This window comes from Arthrobotrys flagrans (assembly GCF_004000055.1).
Source record: "Arthrobotrys flagrans strain CBS H-5679 chromosome Unknown unitig_0, whole genome shotgun sequence".
NCBI classification, from domain to species: Eukaryota; Fungi; Ascomycota; class Orbiliomycetes; order Orbiliales; family Orbiliaceae; genus Arthrobotrys; species Arthrobotrys flagrans.
In genome coordinates this window covers 1053641-1073308 of record NW_027137550.1, presented here as the reverse complement: position 1 = coordinate 1073308, position 19668 = coordinate 1053641, and the positions used below count along the sequence as shown (strand labels likewise).

Below are 19668 nucleotides of genomic sequence, written 5' to 3'. Positions count from 1 at the left end.
ATGTACCAGTATCTTCCTCAAACTCCTTCATTTCACAAACCCCCTTCAAAACCTTCAAATAAACATCACGTTTCCTTTTCATAATCCCTTCTAACTGTGGATACCTACGCTTCAAAACTGGCGCCTCGAAATTAAACGTATATTCCTTCACCCAACTTCCCGTCACCAACGGTGCCAAAACCTTTATAAAATCATCAAAGGGTCTTATTCCCCCAACTTCATTTTCCTCCTCCTCACGATAACCCTCCCCCAATGTTTTACCAGTATAGATGTACTCCCTCCAGCTCTCCAACGGTTTATTAAACGATACGTAGCTAACATATATTTCGAGATTAATACCCTCTTCGCGGGTATTCCGAACAGTGTTTCAAGACGGGATGCCAATGGCATCAGTAGTTTTGTTAGGGTTGACCTTGTACCGTGGGGAACGTGATAGGTGAATACTTATGAATAACCCAGATGCCAGTAATCTTCTATTGTCAAGGTGATGTGACGAATTAGGGGTCGACAGGTGGGGGAAGGGTCGAAGGGGTGGATTTGGAGGGGTGGTGGAGGTCGTAACTGGTATTTTGTGGAGTGTTAGTTCATGTAAGAAGGCTGGGTGGGGAGAGGGGGCTTATGGAATTTGATATTGTTCTTTATATGTAACGTGGGGGTTTTGGGGGGCATAAAGTCTTTGGTTCCATGGTTTACTAGATATTCAATATAGACTTTAGTAGGCTTCATCGCTCTAGGTACTCGTAATAGTCGCCCATACAGCTAAATAATGAACAGAAGGGGTTATATATATGGAGTTTGATAGCGGAACCAGAAGATGACCTAGTTAGTTGGTAACAATTCAACTGGGGCCCGATTTGATCTAAAACTGCGCACTTCGTCGCGATTTGGTTGCGTATTCAGCACGACATTTCGAATCCTTCTGGTTCCACCTTTTTTTTTTTTTTTTGTTGTCGATGTTGTAAAATGCAAGCATGAATTTGGGACTGCTGCCAGACGTCAGGCTAGGCCTTCGATACTGGGCATCGAATCGATGTCTTTTCGGGTTCAAAAGGAACAAGCATATGCATTACTCTCCATACACCGTATTAAAATTGTATACATACCAATCGGCATAAATAAAATACAACCCCTCCCAAGGAGCATAAGACTGAACATAATAAGTCGACCCTTCAACACCCAGAATATCCACCACATCCATCGTTATCAATATCGGAAATACCGTTCTACTATAAAACATTGTGGCAAATTCATCATGGATTTGTTTGTTTATTCTTAGTAATGCGGTATTTAGCCTTGGGGGTTGATAGCCTCCAAAGCCTATGGCGGGGGGGAAGACGGAGGAAGGGGGGGATGGTCGTAGGCATATTTTGGATTGTTGGTTAATGCTCTCTAAGGTCATAGATCATAGATGAAGCTTTGGTTAATACTATTTCTCCACTTTTTTTCTTCATGATCCTTCTCAACATTGGAGTTTGCCGATGAGGCTGAACCTGTTGGATTTCAATGCTCCCCGCAACGTGCATCGATCTCTCATTTCATGTTTCAAGTCGACTAGGGTTCTCGGACCCCTTAACCAGGATTGAGCTTCAAAGCCTCCTAAAACAGGCTAGCGCCATCACATGAAGCCGTGTCCAACCACCGCATCAAGACGCGTCTTCCCTGAGTTTTTTGTTCTTGGTTTAAAAATTTAGTTTTCGCGGCGTCTTTTGGTTGCAGAAGGTTGGCGAGAATGAACGGGTTCAGGGGCCGGGAAATTGCGTGTCTCTATGTCAACCCCGCGAAATTATGAACTCCTGAGTCACATCATGTCGGTAGTTCCCTCACCTCCCTCTATATATAGGGATGCATTGAACATCCCCTGATATTCATGTTTCTCCTCGCTTTCTCGAATACCTTGAAGTTAGACCTGGACTCGGAGATATTCAGACTTCGGAACTCAGGGACTTATATGCTTAGTATATATACCGGCCAGTACAGCCTCGTAACTTAACTCGCCTTTTCTTGTAAACTACAAATCTACCATATCCTCGAGCCTCGTAATCGAAATACATATCACCCCCAATAACAAATATATACTTGGTCTTAAAAATGGGCAAAGAATCATATAAACACACATCCGGCCCCTTCCCCTTCCTGGCCCTCCCCCGCTCCCTCCGCGACAAAATCTACCAATACGTCTTCTCCTTCCCCACCGCTCCCTCAGCTCCAATCTCAGCATTTCTTGACAACCGTCCTCCATTCGAACTTCGAGACCGCTCGTCGAACTCGCCAACCGATCTTTCTATACTTCTCGTAAATAAACAAATACATGGTGAAACATCGCAGATCCTTTATGGGAAGACGGTGTTTCCCGTTAGAGTGGTGATTAACGAGAGTCGGACGGATGGGTATGAGCCGCAGACGCTGTTTGAGGTTCAATATGAATCGCCGTGGGAGGAGGTGGGGTATACTTGGAGGGATAAGTATGTACCTTTTTCTATATCTATCTAAATTCATAAATTCTACAACCCCAAGAACACTAGCTAACAGTTATTTTGTTTTAATAGAGACGACATCGGCGAATACTGCGCCGTCAACTTCCTCCCCAGATTCGCAACCCACATCCCCGAATCAAACAATACCCCACCACCTCCACCAATCCCCACCTACCGCCACCTCATAAAAAAAATAAGACTCGACATAATCGACAAACGCGTCTACCCATACTCTCTAAAAGAATACCACGTCCCTGCTATAATGCAAAACCGCATCAAGAAACTGCTCCTGCCATTCGTCCATCGCCTCACGTCCCAAGTCACTTCAAAAGACGTTACCCTAGAAATCAAACTATCTTCCCTCTTCCTCTACAAAGAAGAACTCTCAAACTTCCAATATAGAGAAGAAGCAGGAGAAGAGACAATAGAGTTATATACGGAACTAATAGAAACCATATGGCCGTTTACTACCGGTCCATGGAAGTATATACTCGATATGCCGCTGCAGATCCAAAAGCAACATCCAAAGTTGGTGGCACAAGTTTTCAGGGCTTGTGATGAAGAGTATGGTGCTATGGAAGGGGAGGAGAAGAAGAAGTATCAGACTTTGGATGTTAAGATACCGTGTTTTTGGGCGATGAGTAATGGGAAGATGAGGGTTACCAAGAAACTTCAGAGTGCTGGGGGAAGTAGTAATGTTAGGAGGGGGAGGAGGAATATGAACTTTCAGTCAAGGTATTAATGAAGATCGCCTGGTCTCGTACCTAGACGTTACAGAAAGAGGCCAAGGACTCTCAGGATTCGGGGCTAGTATTGGATATGGTCTTGCAGGCTGAGACTTTTTTTTTCCTGAAGAGCTTTTCCGCTCAGAAATCCTTTTTCTTTCTTTCTTTCTTTTTTTTTTTTGCTTGGGTTTGCTCTATTTTAATTACTAATACTTTTTCTCAGAATGGTTTTTATCAGGCATTTTTTTTCTTATCTTTTAATATTTTGGGGGGGACTTGGTCTTTTATCTACGGAAATTGTTATGTTTCTAGCTAATGCTTTGAGTATGAATATTAATGCAAGCGACCTTCTTCGTTTTTCTCAGAACAACTCTCCGTTCAATATACTATAACTCTCAAACGCAATGATCCCGGAATCATGCTATTCGTGGCTTCGAGACTCTTGAGACTCGAGCGCCTGGATGCGGGGCTACTCGGGGTAAGATTCGAAATTTGAAAGGAACTTGTGCCACAAGACAACACATTATCGGCTTAAAATTCAACAAGTACCCCTCGATCCTAATCCTCCTCATCCAGACATCTACCCAAGACGTATCGTGCATACTACTAACAAAAGCACCAAGATTCAAGCATATCTCCGACTGCTATTAATATTGACACATCTGCGCCATAATACCCGGAATTCGAAGTCAGTGTCATCTAGCAGCCAAGTTAACACATACGCGTACATCATGGCATCAACCCCCCAACAACGTCGACCCAACACCTTCCACTCCTTCCTTCATCTCCCACGAGAACTCCGGGACGATATCTATAGATCCATTTTTTCCACTCCACCGCCACCCCCACTTTCCCCAAATACATCCTCCATTTCCCCTTCTTTAGGCTTGTCAATTCTCAGAGTGAACAAGCAAATACACCACGAAGCGTCAGAAATCTTATATGCAACAGTTGTGTTTCCAATTCGAATTTCAAGGAATGATGCAAGGGCGATAAATGGTAATACTCTCTATTATGTATCCCAGGAGACGCCGTGGGAGCAGTTGTGTTATCGCTATAGCGGGAAGGAGTAAGTTCTCTATATTTTCATATATATATTTCTTTCTAGATATATAGATCTATTTCAGTTTGAAAGAGAAAAATTCTGATAGGTTATTGTATATAGCGGAAATCTACTCTCCCTAAACACCACAGACACTCTTGGATCCCCCAAACAGGAATACACCCACCCAAATGATGCCGTCCCATCAATTGCCTACGGCGGTCGCTTCCGAAAATTCAGAATCGAAGTAGCAGACCAACGTACACTACAAACAGGAATAAACACAGAATCAGGATCAGCTTCTACGAAACTCCTCTTCCTCGCAGTAGATAGACTATCAACTCTTTTAGCCCCCGCAACTAGACAAATCCCTCTAACACTAGAAATCCATGCCGTTTCACGAATTCTTGACCAAGTTGAAGAAGAAAGCAGGAGAATATCAAGCCGTAGTACTATTCTTGAACCCCTTGCGGGATTCTATCGGGAGAAAGCATACAAAGAGATAATAGATACAATATGGCCTTTAACTAAAGGTCCCTGGAGGTATACCATTCATGCTCCAGGGTTGTTAAAAAAGGAGTTTCCGGGGCTATTAGAGCAGAGGCTGGAGTTACATAATCAACTTGAGGGTGGGGAAACCAGGGAGGAAGGGGTTTGGAGGGAGCCGACTACGGTGTGGGATCTTTGGGTGGGATGGGGGAGGGAGCTTTCTTATGCTGGTGGAGGGGAGCACGAGATTGATAGTATGGATGAAGAGGATTTAGATTCATAAAACCTTTGTTTAACAGTTACATCTAGAAAGTCACCAATAATTCAAACGGTCTTGTATAGATCTCATGAGTCCTAAGTCTCAAGTTCGTATTTTATGCGACAGAGTGTTTATCACCTACCTATTTGAGCCTCGCAAATGAACGAACCATGAACTCGTCGAGCCAAAGACGCAAAATACCTAGTACCCGCAGAAATGACTAACCATCTACACCCCGTTAGCACTCTCATACATGGATAAAGTAATCACCTGATTTGAACGATTTCTATATATTTCAGTTGCCGCCTTCCATTTCCTCAATTAGCTCATCGATTAAGCCACAAACTCCAACATGGCCTCCTCTTTCCCCTTCCTTACTCTCCCCCTCGAACTCCGCAACGAAATCTACAAATACCTCCTCCCTACGCCGGCACCACTCCTTCCCTATGCCCTCCAACTCGAAATTCTACCTCCATACTGTCCGATCTCCCACAATCTTTCAATATTCCGAGTCAACAAACAAATACATTCTGAATCTTCCCGAATATTTTATTCTAATACAATATTTTCTATTCGAATCGTACTTTCAGATTGGCAGACCCCGGTTGATAGGGGATCGACTACGCAATTTGAGGTTACTTACAAAGACCCTTGGGCGGAGGTTTGTTATTCTTATGATGAGGCGGGGTATGGACGTCCTACTTGAATATACGGGTATAAATGCACGCTAAAATAAACATAGAAAAGGATGGTACATCGGCTTCCAAAGCCTCGAACCGGGTCTCACAACCTGCAAATTCGTCCATGACGAGGAAGTCGAATCGATACCATCACATCGATATCGGAACCTCATACGCCATATCAGGGTCGATATCCTTGATACCCGAATATCCCTTGAACCCCGCGAAACCCATAATATTAGTGATGCTGCTAGAGCGAGAGTTAGAAAGATACTTATGCCCTTTACTAGTCGGTTGACTAGATTACTGGCTGATGCAGGAAAAGGTGTTGAAGTGGAGATTAATCTCGTTTCTAAACCGTTCAAAGAAGAAAGAGATAATAGAAACGCCGCTACCTTACTTCCAACCCCTACAGAAACTACAAAACGTCAAAACCTCTACAAAGAACTAATCGAAACAACATGGCCCTACACAACAGGACCATGGAGATATAAACTTAATTTAGCGCCGCAGATAGAACAACAATATCCCGGATTAGGTAAAAAAGTCTTAAGATGGTGTGATGAGAATAATGAAGTGACCGAAGAAGAGAAAACTGGGTTTGGGATTATGAAGACGAGGTATCCATATTTGTGGGTGATGAAGAGGGGACGGTTTGTGGTTATGGAAGAGGATATGGACCCGTGGATGAAGTCGGAGGCGGAGGCGGTTTGTGGTTGAGGCTGGAGGGGAGGAGGATGTTGTACTGATTGTAAGTATTTGGTTTATATTTTACTGGATAACGGGGTATAGTGAAAAGCGAAGGTGTAAAATCGAAAAAGGAAAGACGTAAATTTCACCACGTGGATATATCTTTGGTACCTAGTCTCGACCTAGTTAATAAATACTGCAACAGAACTCTGTGTAACTATGCACGAAAAGCTCGAGCGGCAAGCCACCACTTGGGTTCCTGCATATTTAAAGCTCAACTAGGTATATCCACCTGTCAATGTCGAGCTCCGCAATTGTGGCTATCGACAAGTCTAGGCATTATCACATGGAAGTACTCACGAACTAGAACGAACATGTATCCCCTGCAGGCCTGACGCCTACAGGGGTTTCATCTACTTTGCGGTCGGGGTGTCCGATATATCGATATACCGTGATAATGTCAACGTGTAACTACTACTACATCAACTTTCGGAAATCTCCAGAAAAGAAAAATCAATAAATATAATAAATACCCTGGCGAAAGTGTCATGCTAATTCACTATGCACAGCTGAATTTACGAAGGAAAATAGGGGGTATGGAACAGCATCTCGCCAATGTTCTGTACATGTTTGATGTCACTATTTCAAGCCAATAACAATATTTTTTATAAATTCATCTTCTAGGATTGTAACAGGGGCCCTCGACGTTAAGTGAGGCTTAACTCGAAGGATTGTGAAGATATTTTTTTTCTTTGCATACTGGACTGGTGGTTGGTTTGTTATAACCCTGGTGATTACTGATCACTAATCTAATCGACCTCTTTGACAGGTTTAGCCTGATAGTGAAATGCAGAGATGCCGTGTTGAGATCTAGAAACGTTGGAGTCGGAAGCGGCGTTTCCTTCTGTCCGATCCCAATAATAACTTCGAAAAAGTCTAGCCTCCGTTTTATGATATTTCTATTAGAAGCAATTCCATCCGAATTTCTGTCTAGATGCATAAACGAAATTATAAACAGCTGACCTCGAGGCTAACATCGACAACCAGCAACTTGAATTCGAAGTGTCGACTCAACGCAAAACGTACAACGTTTTCTGGAAGCATGACAACCGACGGCTTACATACAAAAACACCCCAGCCTTTGCAGCTTGGTAGCGGGTCCAAAAAGCTTAGCTGGGGGTTTAACCACCAACCGGATTTCAGATCCCCTGTTATGATATCTACTCATACACATAGGAACATACGCATACCCCTAATCACAGCTGTAAATATCACGCACATTCAAGGGTATACTTCATCAATCGAGCCCCACAAGACCCAGATGGGTGCGTATCGTGCGTGACACAAGATTTTTCGCGAAGGGCGAAGATGAGATTTGCGATTTCGACTAATATCCCAACGACTACGTTGGACTTGCAAGCTGGAACGCACTATAATAGCCGGAGGGCCATGGTTTCTCCACGTTGGAAGAAGAGGCCATGGACACGCGGGTGCCGTGTAATAAGTTTTGTTGAAAGGGTGTATTGTAGTCGGACAGCAATTAATTGCAACTGGACAATGAGCGAGGAAATCGAATATAAATAGGCCAGTCCTTGGACGTTGAGACCATGTTTTCGTGAAAGTTCACATCACCATCAACCTTCAACAAAGAGGCCTACTCGGAATAGTGCCTCAAAGATATCCTATTAGTTAGGTAAGACCATCTTAAAGAGTAATAACGTTATCAATTGTTGCATCGAGGACAAGGAGTGGCTAATGTGTGAGTCATCTAGATCTACAGGATGCTAAGATGCGTTTCTCTCTCGCTTCTTTAATCAGCGCCCTCGCTGCAACAGCCGCAGCCCTCCCCTCCAAAGAACCCAAAAAATACATCTCCAAAAACACCAAACAACCCGAGGAACTAAAAAAGTTCAGATTCGGCCCCCCCGTCGTCGTCTCTCTCCCAGACGGAAAACCCGTTCCCACAGAAACCGCCGCCCTAAAAAAGCGTGACGGAAATTGGCTCTACTGCCGAGCCTACCAAACGGGTTGGCACATCCAAAACTTCCATTACTACATCGATACATGGGGTAACTGGGATGACGATTGGGGTAGTAACTATCTCTACCAATTGAGGAAGCACTGTCCTGCGAATATCGAACAATGGGGCTTCTGGTATGATGGGGGTTGGTACTTGAATGGTGGACATGCGGAGTTTTATGAAGCTAGTTATAATATTCAGTGCGTTTTGGATGCTGCTTGGGAGGCTAGTGAACCTACAGGGGCGATTTGGGGGGCGACTTGTGAAGTCTATTATATCGTATAATTAATTAAAGCAATCATTTTTTTACTCAAGTTATGTTTGACGACTTATGTAACTATAACTATAGAGTATCTTAATTTAACTACATCAGCGATCAGTATGTGTACGCACACGTTAATGATATATATTGTCTCATCCCAAATGCCACGAACCGTCGATCTTGTTACCAAAAAAGGTCCTTTACCATTCAAAAATCCTACTTAACACTTGGTGTCCTTTACCGGGGTTCTTTCGTGTCTTTCTGCGAATGTTTTGGGCAGTTGCATTCTAGATCTTTCTGCCCAGGCCAACCGTACTTGATCCTGCGAAAAGCATTCTCAGATTCCACTTTAGTCTCCCCATATTTCAAAGGCTTTAGCTCCGGTGAGGGTGTGTATTCAACCGTATAATATCCCGGAGGCATGGTAGCATCTCTTCCAGCATCGCGCCTCTGTAAGTAAATTTTATGTTCTTCGGCAAAATTTGTACAAAATAAACATCTGCAGTTGCACATTGTGTCTCTCTAGGGGCGGTAGTCCGCAACCACATGAAGACTCATGGCAATTAGTAGTCGAATTATTAGAAAGCTTTTTGAATGATGATAAATTTGGGATGGGATAACTTACAGATGACTATCGTAGTGACTGCCGTTTGCGCCCAACAGAGCCATCCCGGGGAAATTATTACGACCATAGTGATAAATCTTCTAGTTTATTAATTTTGATGACGTTTATTGGTTGCGTCCCGCGTTTCTAAGAAATCCCTTTAGTTTTTGACACCGGGAATGAGGGGGTTTGAAATCTTTGAAGGAGGTTTGGAGAGATCTAGAAGGAGGGAAAGTTGGGTGATCAAGGTGTGTTAAATAGCTATATACTTGATCGACAGCTAGGTAATTATCTCAGCGCATAGGTGTCACGTTTGAGACGAGCCGACTACATCTAGGCTAAATTTACCCGCATGGAAACTGGTGGGTCGAAGGTACGATATCTGGTTAACTTGTAAGCGACGCGAGCCAATAGACGAAACTGTGTGGTATGTTAGAAGCTAGGCGGAAAAATAAATTCCCTCCAAAAGACCTGCGGAGTGGGCAAAGGTTAGCCGTCGCACGAATATGTTATCGAGGAGAAAGGTCTGGTTTCCGCTCTCGACTCCCACAGACATACCTCCTCGTCTGTAGCGGCGGAGAATAAAAGTCTTTTGTAGAAGGCTGCCATCCGAGCGGCGAGACTAGGTTGCGCTCCGGAATCCTTGATTTCTCTGTCTGGGGAGCAATGTCAAGGACGCTATCCGAAAAGGTCGATATTAGATATTTTCGTCCTGAGTGGCTCATTAAAAGCTGGTCTCGGAGGCGCTTCAACAAACCTCTAGAAACCGGATAATTACGTAGCCGTTGCCGAACGAATGTATGCTATAAAACAAAAGGGAACGTGGCTTCGTAGATTTGAGCTTGTTGAATGCCTACCGTTTGGCCGCTGCAGCTACTCGGCCATCTAAAAGATTTAAATGAAGTGTCAGATAATTATCTTATTCATATACCCTTTCACGAGCCTCCAAATTTCTCTAAATCTACATAGTCTTGTACCATCTATGTAGTTATATCGAGCTTATAAGGATTTGGTACTGTACTTACCGCTAAATCATTTGACTATCCGTTCGAACCAGGTCATTGTTAATGTGTAGTAACACTGTGTAAATTAATTTATCGGGGCTAGATCTTGAAGAGAGAAGAAATAGAAGTGTGCGAAGTGCCATCGAAGGTCCATAACTTATATATTCCCAGGCGGTATTATGCATGAATTTTCGAAATATGGATGGTGTTTTGTAAATGTAAACGATGATCGATCCATCAGATCAACTGAATAGCGACCAGAAAGCCATAGGAATCCATTATTGACCTATAAGCTAATTCTTCAATAAATAAATATTAAAGCTCCTTGGAACAATCGAAACTCACTTTGGTCTGACGTCCACCGGTTCCGGCCGGTCACTACCATGATAGTTGATGTGCACAATTAGTTATATTCGCAAATCCCATCGTCTATGGCAACTAAGATACGGACCAAAGAGGGAGTGGGGTTTCAATTTCGAAGGTATTATTGCCCTCTAAAGAAATTACCAAGCTCAACGACTGGCCTATGCGAAGTCTATGGTGGACGACAAATGGTGCTTGGTGGATTGTGTTGTGTGGTATTTCCATATTAGGACATTGTATGTTGCATGCTGAGACGTCGAGACGGTGTACCTTCGAGCTTGAGATTTTGATCGCATCTAATTTAACAAACATCTAAATTAACAACTGTATAAGGAACCTCAAAGGATTAACCAATTTTGCAAATAAGATATCATAACTACAAAATTGCAAAGTTGTATTCTATGTGGACCATAAACAAATTGTATCACTGCATGGCAATTAGTTAAATCTAGGCCCAGATCGGATGTAAAGAAACCAGACTCAGTTATAACCGGATTTGCAGGCGAACGGCACTATTCATATGATCATTATATCCACCCTAGTCCTTTCAATTTTTGTGGTTGAATATACTACCGTGCCGTTATACCTTGGCCCACCTTTGCTTCTTTATCTATCCATCTTTATAAGAGCTTCGCGAACTGGCATTTCTATAATTAACCCCACCTGCAATCCTTCACAAGACGTACATGATAAAATATAAACGTGACCTTTTGAGCTAATTGTCGTGTACGTATAGAATTCACCTAGGGGATACTTGCTACTTCATCCATTTTGCGCTCGATTTTTTTTTTTTTTTTTTTTTTAATGTTTTATTTAGTCTGAATACAATCCTAATGTTGAATCAAAGCGGATATCCAGACTAGACTACACGAAGACTGCTGCATCGTCAGAAGTTGGTATAGAATCGCTCTACAACACAATATATCTATGTCTATATAAGCACACGTACTAGATTTCGTGCCAATCCGTAGAGGAAACTTTTGCTCCCAAAATCCGTCCAAGGGTTGTAGTCGGTGCCACATGGCGTACTAGTATACTAGGAGTAAGTTATTGTATTCTAGAAACTTTCATCACATAGCTGTGGCTCCATTGCGCTCTATTTTCGAATCATTAATAGTTGTAGCGCCGAAAATGTATTATGTATCAATACTTGCAAGCAGGCGATGCATATATATGTATATGATTATTTCATGTTCGAGTAGTATTGTGAAAACAATAAATTTCTGAACCTTCGCACGCTACGTTTTATTGATTTTAGTTACTTCAACTGTAAGAGAATGTAGTATTCGGGATCGCGTAAGCGACTAGCAAGTCGCCTTTATTTTTGAATTCCTGATATACCCCTGTAATACGTTGGGGAAGATCAACGACTCCTTTAAACCGGGAGTGGAGCCGCCGCGTAACTTTATTTGCATTAGCACTCTACTAATAGCTTTCTATAGCCTTTTTACTTTATTGTCTAGATTATGGCTGTCCGTTACTCGATCCCTTAGTTCACCTTGTTCTTGATCCAGTCCGTAAAATTTTAAAGTGCTAAACTAACCACTTGTAAGTCTTTACTACCGGTCAGTAGTAGTACTTACATTCCTAGTTATTACCCACTGCAGATCTATATTCTCGTTCCCTTTCTCGAGGCTTCGACCGAAGTAGAAATATCCCTCGGCAGGGATAAAAGGACCGAGAATAGCTATTATGAGAACAAATTCGAGGATTAATAAGCCATAGGAACCAACCCCTTCAAGATTTAAGAAATTATGTATTTAAAAGGCCTAGGGACATTCGTAAGGTATACTTGTTATCGAGTTGGGCCTCCCTTCGATCTAGCAGTTTTAAGATCTCTAGAAGACCCTTGAGACCATAAGTGGGCTTGCCAAAGGCTTTACTGCCATGATTCGGATGAGTTTTTGCCTGGAGGCTATAGTTCCAGATTCTAAGCTAGCTTCTAGTTTGCACATAAAATAGGAGTAGATGCAATTAATAACACAGAGCTAGAGACAAGTAGCTGCTGCGCGTGATTAATTTTAAGGGTTGAAGGAAATGTGAGAATGCAGAGGCGATGGAGGGATTATGAGGCACCGTTGCTCCTCTACAGCTCGGCGGGAGGACGAGGGAAACCGGTTTTTCAAAAAAAAAACTTTGTCGGATACCGATCGTGCCGGTGAGAAGCTGTGCCTTGAAGATCTCCACCCGAACTTGAGAGGTGATGTGTCCGAACTTTCGCTCCAAAGATTATACCAGTCTCCACGAGGCGATAACGGTTATATCAGAATATTCTGTTACATTACATATGACATTCTGTTGGAGAGCATTGTTGCCGAGGCCCTTGAGATCTCATTTTAGTTGAATTCGGTGGCGTGGATTGTGATTATCTCTGGTGATCCTAGCATTGGGCTCACGGAGCTTCGAAGGGTATACTGGTGATTGTTTCGCCTAAGGTTGGAACTTTAATGCTAGGGGTCCCCTTTCTAACCCTCTCGTATTTGTTTTAAGTCATCGGTCAGCTTGAAGGCCTCGGTTTGGATGAGGGCGAACGTGGTGGAATTTGGGTTTTAGTGGCCTCGTCTCACGGTCGACCTGTCTTAGAATGGTACGACCAGCAAGGATGTGAAAATTCGGAATGCGAATTCGCTGAGTAACACCAAGGTTGGCCTGCTTATATGAAACAAGCGGGGTTAAAACGTTAATTTGGAAAGGAAATTTATTTTCAGAGGGAAATCATAATATTGAGAGCAACAACCATAGTGCTGTTGTATGTGGTTTTGGCATAAGCTTAGCAATGAACTAAATAGGATGATGACGATGAGGCAGTAATCATCGAAGTATTCGAACATTCCTTTCCTTTTTTTTTTTTTTTTTCGCATTTTGATGCTGAATTAATTCAGTACCGGCGATCGATAAGGCTAGCCGAGAAGCTTGTGGACAGCTAAGCTGTGTTGCTTATAAAATGTGCGCACAAGACTGTCCATTGAGGCCAAGACTCAGCCTCAGACTAAAATCTCATTCCCAATATTATGAAATCTTTCGATCAGGACCATTGCCGAGACAATGTGTGTACGCGAATGCGACCAAGGACTCTTATCGGAAAATTTGAAAATACACTCGAAAATAGTATGGAGTGACGGCGTTCCCGTTCGCTTTCTAGACTTTGTTTGGGGGTGAAAAGTGCTTGGTGGTGTACAATATCCACCAGGATATATCAAAATGCAACAACAAAAATGGCAGTCTCGACATAATTGCCAAGCCACTTTCATCCAGTCGAGGTCGATTCGTATTGAGGCTCATTGCACTTTGGCACCATTTGTTGTGTTGGGATAGTACTATTCCTCTTGGAAGGTTATACAAAGCGGGCTGATTACTCATCTAGCCTTGAAGAATGTTTTTGCGCCGTTCGGCCTTCTAGGGAGCCTTCAACATTCCGATCTAGGCTCCGATACTGCGCAGCACCTTCTTGTTGGCTATGGCCGGGGACATCGAATTTGACACCCGCATACTAGGCAGGAATGTCTAACTTTCGATTTTGCAACCTGATCAACTAACGGGTCTGATGGTTTTCAGATTGACGCTAGATCGCCGACTAATTTTGAACTACCGACATCCTAGGCTGTGACTTTTGGGAACAGCGCCCTACCTTTCAATGCAAGATCGAAGAACCATTGGTGTGTAATGTGTCTATTCTATATACCGTCTTAGGATTGACGGCTCCAATCGAAACTCGAAAGGCTCTTGTCTAGATCTCTTTTGCCATATTTGCATCCTGTACAGGGTCTATCTATTCAATCAAATTATCTACTCAGTTACCTTTATTTGAAAATTCCGCCCCGTCTGGCCTTTCATTATTGCGATTTGCTTTTCTACACTAGCGCTAGTCCTGCGTAGTTATTCGATCGGGAGCATTCCTATGATTAGCTTTTAGATTGAGATGGAGACGGCGAGCATATGCATATGAAAAATCTGTAAGATTGCATTAGCGCTATTACAGACCAGTCGTTGATGTTGCTCCCACGATGATCCTCTACGTCCGTGACATTGCGATGAGCGATGCCTGTCCGACGTCCGCTGAAGGTGTGGCCAAACGTCTCGACTTGATCAGCCAAACCTGTAAGATCATACCCGCGAACCTTGGGTTCCGCCTTAGCGGATTCGATCATGAATATCATTTCTATAGTTCTTACGTTGACAGCATGCGATGTGATAGGCGTACCTGGTAGTAGCCCCCCCAGCTGTTGAGATGATCCTGCGACCCTTGCATCAGAGATCTCAATGCCAGTGCTATCACAAAGACTATCGATTTGTAAAACAGTATAAAGATGACTAGCAACGTTCTTAACGAGCGTATGATTGGCCTTCGCTGGAGCTCTGAGGTTAGGACTGGATAGGAGTAGGGGTGTAAGTTTGCAGTATTTGTCCAAAGGTACACTGGTGATGAAATATTCTCAGAATTTCCTAAAGTAGAAGGAAGTAATATTGTCTCTGAGGGAGTCGCCGATCCAATTGGCGAAACCGAGTGTTGTATATCTATACCTGGAACAGGAGTATGACCGGCCGGCTATGTTGAATAGTACATACCAGTTGGCCAACCAATGTATTCCGGGCAGTGCGGTTGTCTTTTTTAGAAACATTTTTAAATTAGTAGTTCACTAGAACAGTCTATAGGATGGGTTTCTACAAGGCCACAAGGCTTTAAAGGCCTCACAAGGACAATAGAACATTGACCAGCGTACTAAAGTTGAATAATATTGCAAGCATCATCTTCCTTGAAGAATTCAGGGGCTCCCGAAATAATAAAGCCTCATATTCCCCGCAAAGAAGGTTTGGTGTGGATACCTATCAAAAGTTTGCCATGCTTCAGCGCTAGAGCATGAGGAAGGTGTAAGAGGGTGATACAACACAAGAACGACTAGGATCGGCTGTTGGATTATGGAAGCCAAGCACTTCTTAAGGTGACACAGCATGCGCTCGGGCCCCTCTATGAGGTAACAACCTTGTACCAAGAGCCCTACAGAGCCACTAATATCGATAAACGGGAGCATAACACGCCAGTATCACGAAGTGGACCCTGCCAACGGAGAATTTCTCTTACGTTCCTAGGATATCATGTGTAAAAGATGATTGTCAAGCATTGGTCCGGATAAGCCCGAGTCTGATCCGGAGAAAATTCTGACGCAGGTTACACCGGAACCACTATATAAGTTTTATTTGGTTAAGTCTATGTAAGATGGGAGGACGGGCTCTAGGCGAGGCTCCACCAAGCCCAGCGAGGCCTTAGTCGGAATATTAACCGAACAGAGAAGATTGAGGATCTACTGAAGAATAGCTTTATCCGGGGATGAGATCGGAGTGCGGTCATGCAATGTAACCAATACTGTGGCCGTGGCTCCCGTATATATGCATACCCCAAATTTCTTTCATAGGTTATTATGTTCTTGCGGTATTAATTAATATTAATAATGGATCGGTCAGGCCAACGGATTTTAAGCTCAGGGACGGTTGACATGCTGTGCATGAACAGGAACTTTCCGCGCCTCTTGATACTAGGGACGTCATAGACAAACACATGTACACAATGGCAAATTATAATTAATGACGTGAACATGAGTTGCCTGGACACAACATACAGTTTTCTGGTTGTGCACAACTAAGGGTTCGCTGACTGAATTTTGTTGGTATTACAAGTATTAGTAGCAAGAGTAATCGTGCAGTTAGTGCAATATACATTGTAGCAGGCACTTCCTTTGTCCCAACACTATAGTATCCTCGTCCTAGAGCCTCACTATAGTCCTATTATCCATGTAACCCAGGAGTAGCGTGACAATGGGCTTGGAACTCATACCAAGCCCTCGTATTTTAGAACTTGAAGGCTTAGCTACAGCTCTAGAATGCTAATGGGAGATATCTTAGCCGGTAAGCTTACAACTTTCTCCAGAATCCATGCGCTTCCTATTGTAACCTCGTGGCACAAAGAGAGCAGTTTATTCGTAATTCGGAAACCAATAGCAAAATTGATCAGCCTAAAGAACCTTTCAAGCCTCCATAGACATCGCAATTCTGAGATTGCAGGCGCTAACTGAGGCCAAAATCTTACAGGCGACCTTTACGGACTCCGTCATCAACAGCCGGACCAGGGAATTGAGTAATCATGATCAAGGAGCTCGAGCAAGGGAACCTCTACTATCGGATTGTTAGTTCTCGTTAAGAGCTCGGAGACCTGAACATAAACATGATGATAAACGATCGATCTTATATGAAAAAGCTGCCTCAAGAGAAGTATATAAAGGAGCGAGAATTCATCATTTCGTCTTCTTCTTTCACCATCGGCATCAAGCACTCTCCAGCACTCAAAGACATCTTTGCAAACAAACAATCTTCTTTCTTATATATTCTTCAATACCTTTACAATCTCTTGTAAACTTTCTTCTATCAAAATGGTCGGAATCACCAAGAACATCGTCGCTATCACTGCTGCTCTCAGCTTCTTCGGTGCTGCCATCGCAGCTCCAGCTCCAGCTCCTGAGGTCGACTATGTCAAGCTCATCGAGGTCGCTCCTGGCTACCCAACCGTCGCGGAGCTTGGTCTCACCAACGCCGACTTGAACAAGCCTGTCCCAGGTATGACAGAACCTTCTATATCACCATGTTTCCCCGGCTCGACTAACCTTGTGCTTCAGAGCTCGAGCCCATCATTGCACGATCCATGCTCGAGAAGCGTTATGAGCCACGCTGCTGGGGTGAACCACGATGCACTGTCAACGATGCTCGTGCTTGCTACAACTACTTGAACAGCATTGGAGGTAACAGGTGCGAAGTCCGTGGAAGAGTCCAGATGTGTAAGGTGGGGGGTTGCGCCTGGGACGCCCGAACCTTGAACAACGCCTTCGCTTCCTCTTCTTGGTAAGTATTTATTCTCTAAAAAGAAAGTAAAATTTCATAATTGTCTGATTTGCTAACGATAACGCGCTAGCCGTGATGCCGCTCTCGGTGGTGCCTGGGTTCTCAACAATTGTATCTCTAACAACCGTGTCGCTGGTAAGAAAACGCTTTCTACTCATCCTTGTTGCATTTCGTTCAGAAGGCTAAATACAGGATTTTAAAAACGAATTAGGTAGCAACGCTGCTTTCGGCAACGGTAACTTGATCGTCGACATCATTGGCCGCTAAATACTTAATTAGAAGCATCTCCTGAGTTCTTGCCTGCAACAGCGCATAATACCTAATTTTCTTGCAGGGCCAATTGAAATTTATACCCCAGGAATTCACATGTACTATCTAACCATCAAAAGCTCGGTGGGGGGAAGTTGTCACAAAAACCTTTTAATCCTGTTTCCTTTTGCTCTCGGTTTCAGTCATTCGTTCACATGTATCATTACTGTTCGTTCCTATAGCCTTTTGCCTAGTGAAGAAGAGTTGGCCGCCCTTAATAGCTAGATACAAAGATAGGCCGGGCATAAAATAAAATCGTCAATTGCAGCTGCTTCTGAAAAAAACTTCTCTCCTTCTCTCTCTTATTCCGTAGCTTTGACAGTGTGCTAGTATCTGGCGTTGCGATTCACTCTAGAGGAAACTTGAATTAAATTTGAACGTGGCGACCAGATCAAAATTCTAAGCCTGACCTCGAGGCCAATCAAAATTGCGATTGGGGTAGGACAAATCACGGATGCCATATGCATATATAACACGAGCTAGCGCCCAAACGAGTGCCGATGTGACCAAGTAATGCGGGTGGCTCACGGCTACCTAGAAAATCGATCTACCGGCTCCCGCTGCTAAATTAGGGGCAACGGGAGTAGTTACCAGGTGAATTTCATGGAAAGGGTCACGATTTCGCACCTACTTCAGCAAAGAAACCCCTCCCCCCTCCCCCAATCTATTTTTGCAACATGTCAAGACCATACGTGATGGTACCTTTTGATATAACAATTCGGGTGGCGCTACCATTATCTCTTCGAAAAAGGCAGATGCCTACCTCTACATAAACCCAGCTGACTTCTCTCATCGCTCTTTTCGGAGAGACGGCTACCCGGCTACAGGTTGGCATTCTCTATAACACATTAAAAAGAGCGGACCCTCTCTAATATATCCTTCAACATCATTTCACAGGGGTCACAGCTTGACTCAAAAGGGCAGGGCGATTAATATTCGAGATTGCTACAAGATATAGTACCCACCTTCAATGAAGTCTCATTTCTGCAGACTATGAATGGAATGGGCGTGTTGATGTATGGCTTGAAAACGAGGGATGGATATCGCTTTCTGGATGCAGGTTTACACACATACAAGTACTCAACGAGAAGGATTCTGGCAAAGAAACCCCTCGGTGCCCTCCCGATGTAGATCTCGCAGAAATTATCCTTTCTGATCAGTGCACTGTTGATGAACCTTCGGGTATATCCCCGTATAGGCAAGAAAGAAGCAAAAGTAGATTAATCGAGACAGGACAGAATGGTAGAAAGTATCAAAATTCCTATGGTTACTTCCATCGAAAAGGCCATATTTGTCCGTGCGAATGAGTAATAGTTGGGAATAGGAATGAAGTAAAGGTTTAAGATAAGGATAGATATTAGTTTATCTTTATGTGTCTCCTAAAGGACTAACATTGTATATTGATTGCGCCGACCAACATTGTAATGCAATAGAGTAACAATATAGAATTATCGTATGCCGCCTTGGTTTTGGTATAGTTTTGGCATACTATGTGTCTGTGTCGATACGGACGATAGTAAGGGGTACTTTAGTCGGTTATAATGGGTGTTATTTTGATGAAAAGGTGCCCCGACCTTGAATTTGTGCTTGTAGTGCTGAAAGAGTACCTTTATTGATTTCATAAAACCGATTCGATTCTAGCTTGGTAACTTATTTTCTTCAGAATTTATGGCGGTTGGGTTTCCAATAAACGAACCGGTAATAGTTTTAATGACATATGCAGAGATAGAAGAGCAGGGGGAAAAAGGCAAAAATAAGCTTTGGAGTTGGAGGGCGGTAGGGCTATGATCAAGATTGCTGCCGCGACAGGAGGACAACCCTATACAGCAGACTACGCTCTACTTATTAGTACGGATGAT

General features: G+C 43.3%; 5 protein-coding genes across 5 annotated transcripts; all 5 read left to right on the top strand.

Moving 5' to 3' along the window:
• Positions 1 to 2088: 2088 nt before the first annotated feature.
• Positions 2089 to 3216, top strand: DFL_003432 (uncharacterized protein; the record flags this gene model as incomplete). Its single annotated transcript, XM_067632370.1, has 2 exons — positions 2089 to 2462; positions 2547 to 3216. 2 exons carry the CDS (start codon positions 2089 to 2091, stop codon positions 3214 to 3216), a joined length of 1044 nt encoding a protein of 347 aa, XP_067490645.1.
• A 401-nt stretch (positions 3217 to 3617) lies between these two features.
• On the top strand, positions 3618 to 5013 carry DFL_003431 (uncharacterized protein; the record flags this gene model as incomplete). The annotated part of the gene is made up of 3 exons (XM_067632369.1): positions 3618 to 3677; positions 3823 to 4268; positions 4365 to 5013. The coding sequence occupies 3 exons, from the start codon at positions 3618 to 3620 to the stop codon at positions 5011 to 5013; spliced, it is 1155 nt and encodes a 384-aa protein (XP_067490644.1).
• Positions 5014 to 5341: 328 nt separating this feature from the next.
• On the top strand, positions 5342 to 6389 carry DFL_003430 (uncharacterized protein; the record flags this gene model as incomplete). The annotated part of the gene is made up of 2 exons (XM_067632368.1): positions 5342 to 5676; positions 5732 to 6389. 2 exons carry the CDS (start codon positions 5342 to 5344, stop codon positions 6387 to 6389), a joined length of 993 nt encoding a protein of 330 aa, XP_067490643.1.
• A 1759-nt stretch (positions 6390 to 8148) lies between these two features.
• DFL_003429 (uncharacterized protein) lies at positions 8149 to 8664 on the top strand (the record flags this gene model as incomplete). The annotated part of the gene is made up of 1 exon (XM_067632366.1): positions 8149 to 8664. One exon carries the CDS (start codon positions 8149 to 8151, stop codon positions 8662 to 8664), a length of 516 nt encoding a protein of 171 aa, XP_067490642.1.
• An 8370-nt stretch (positions 8665 to 17034) lies between these two features.
• DFL_003428 (uncharacterized protein) lies at positions 17035 to 17767 on the top strand (the record flags this gene model as incomplete). The annotated part of the gene is made up of 4 exons (XM_067632365.1): positions 17035 to 17218; positions 17278 to 17500; positions 17571 to 17635; positions 17712 to 17767. The coding sequence occupies 4 exons, from the start codon at positions 17035 to 17037 to the stop codon at positions 17765 to 17767; spliced, it is 528 nt and encodes a 175-aa protein (XP_067490641.1).
• Positions 17768 to 19668: the final 1901 nt, after the last annotated feature.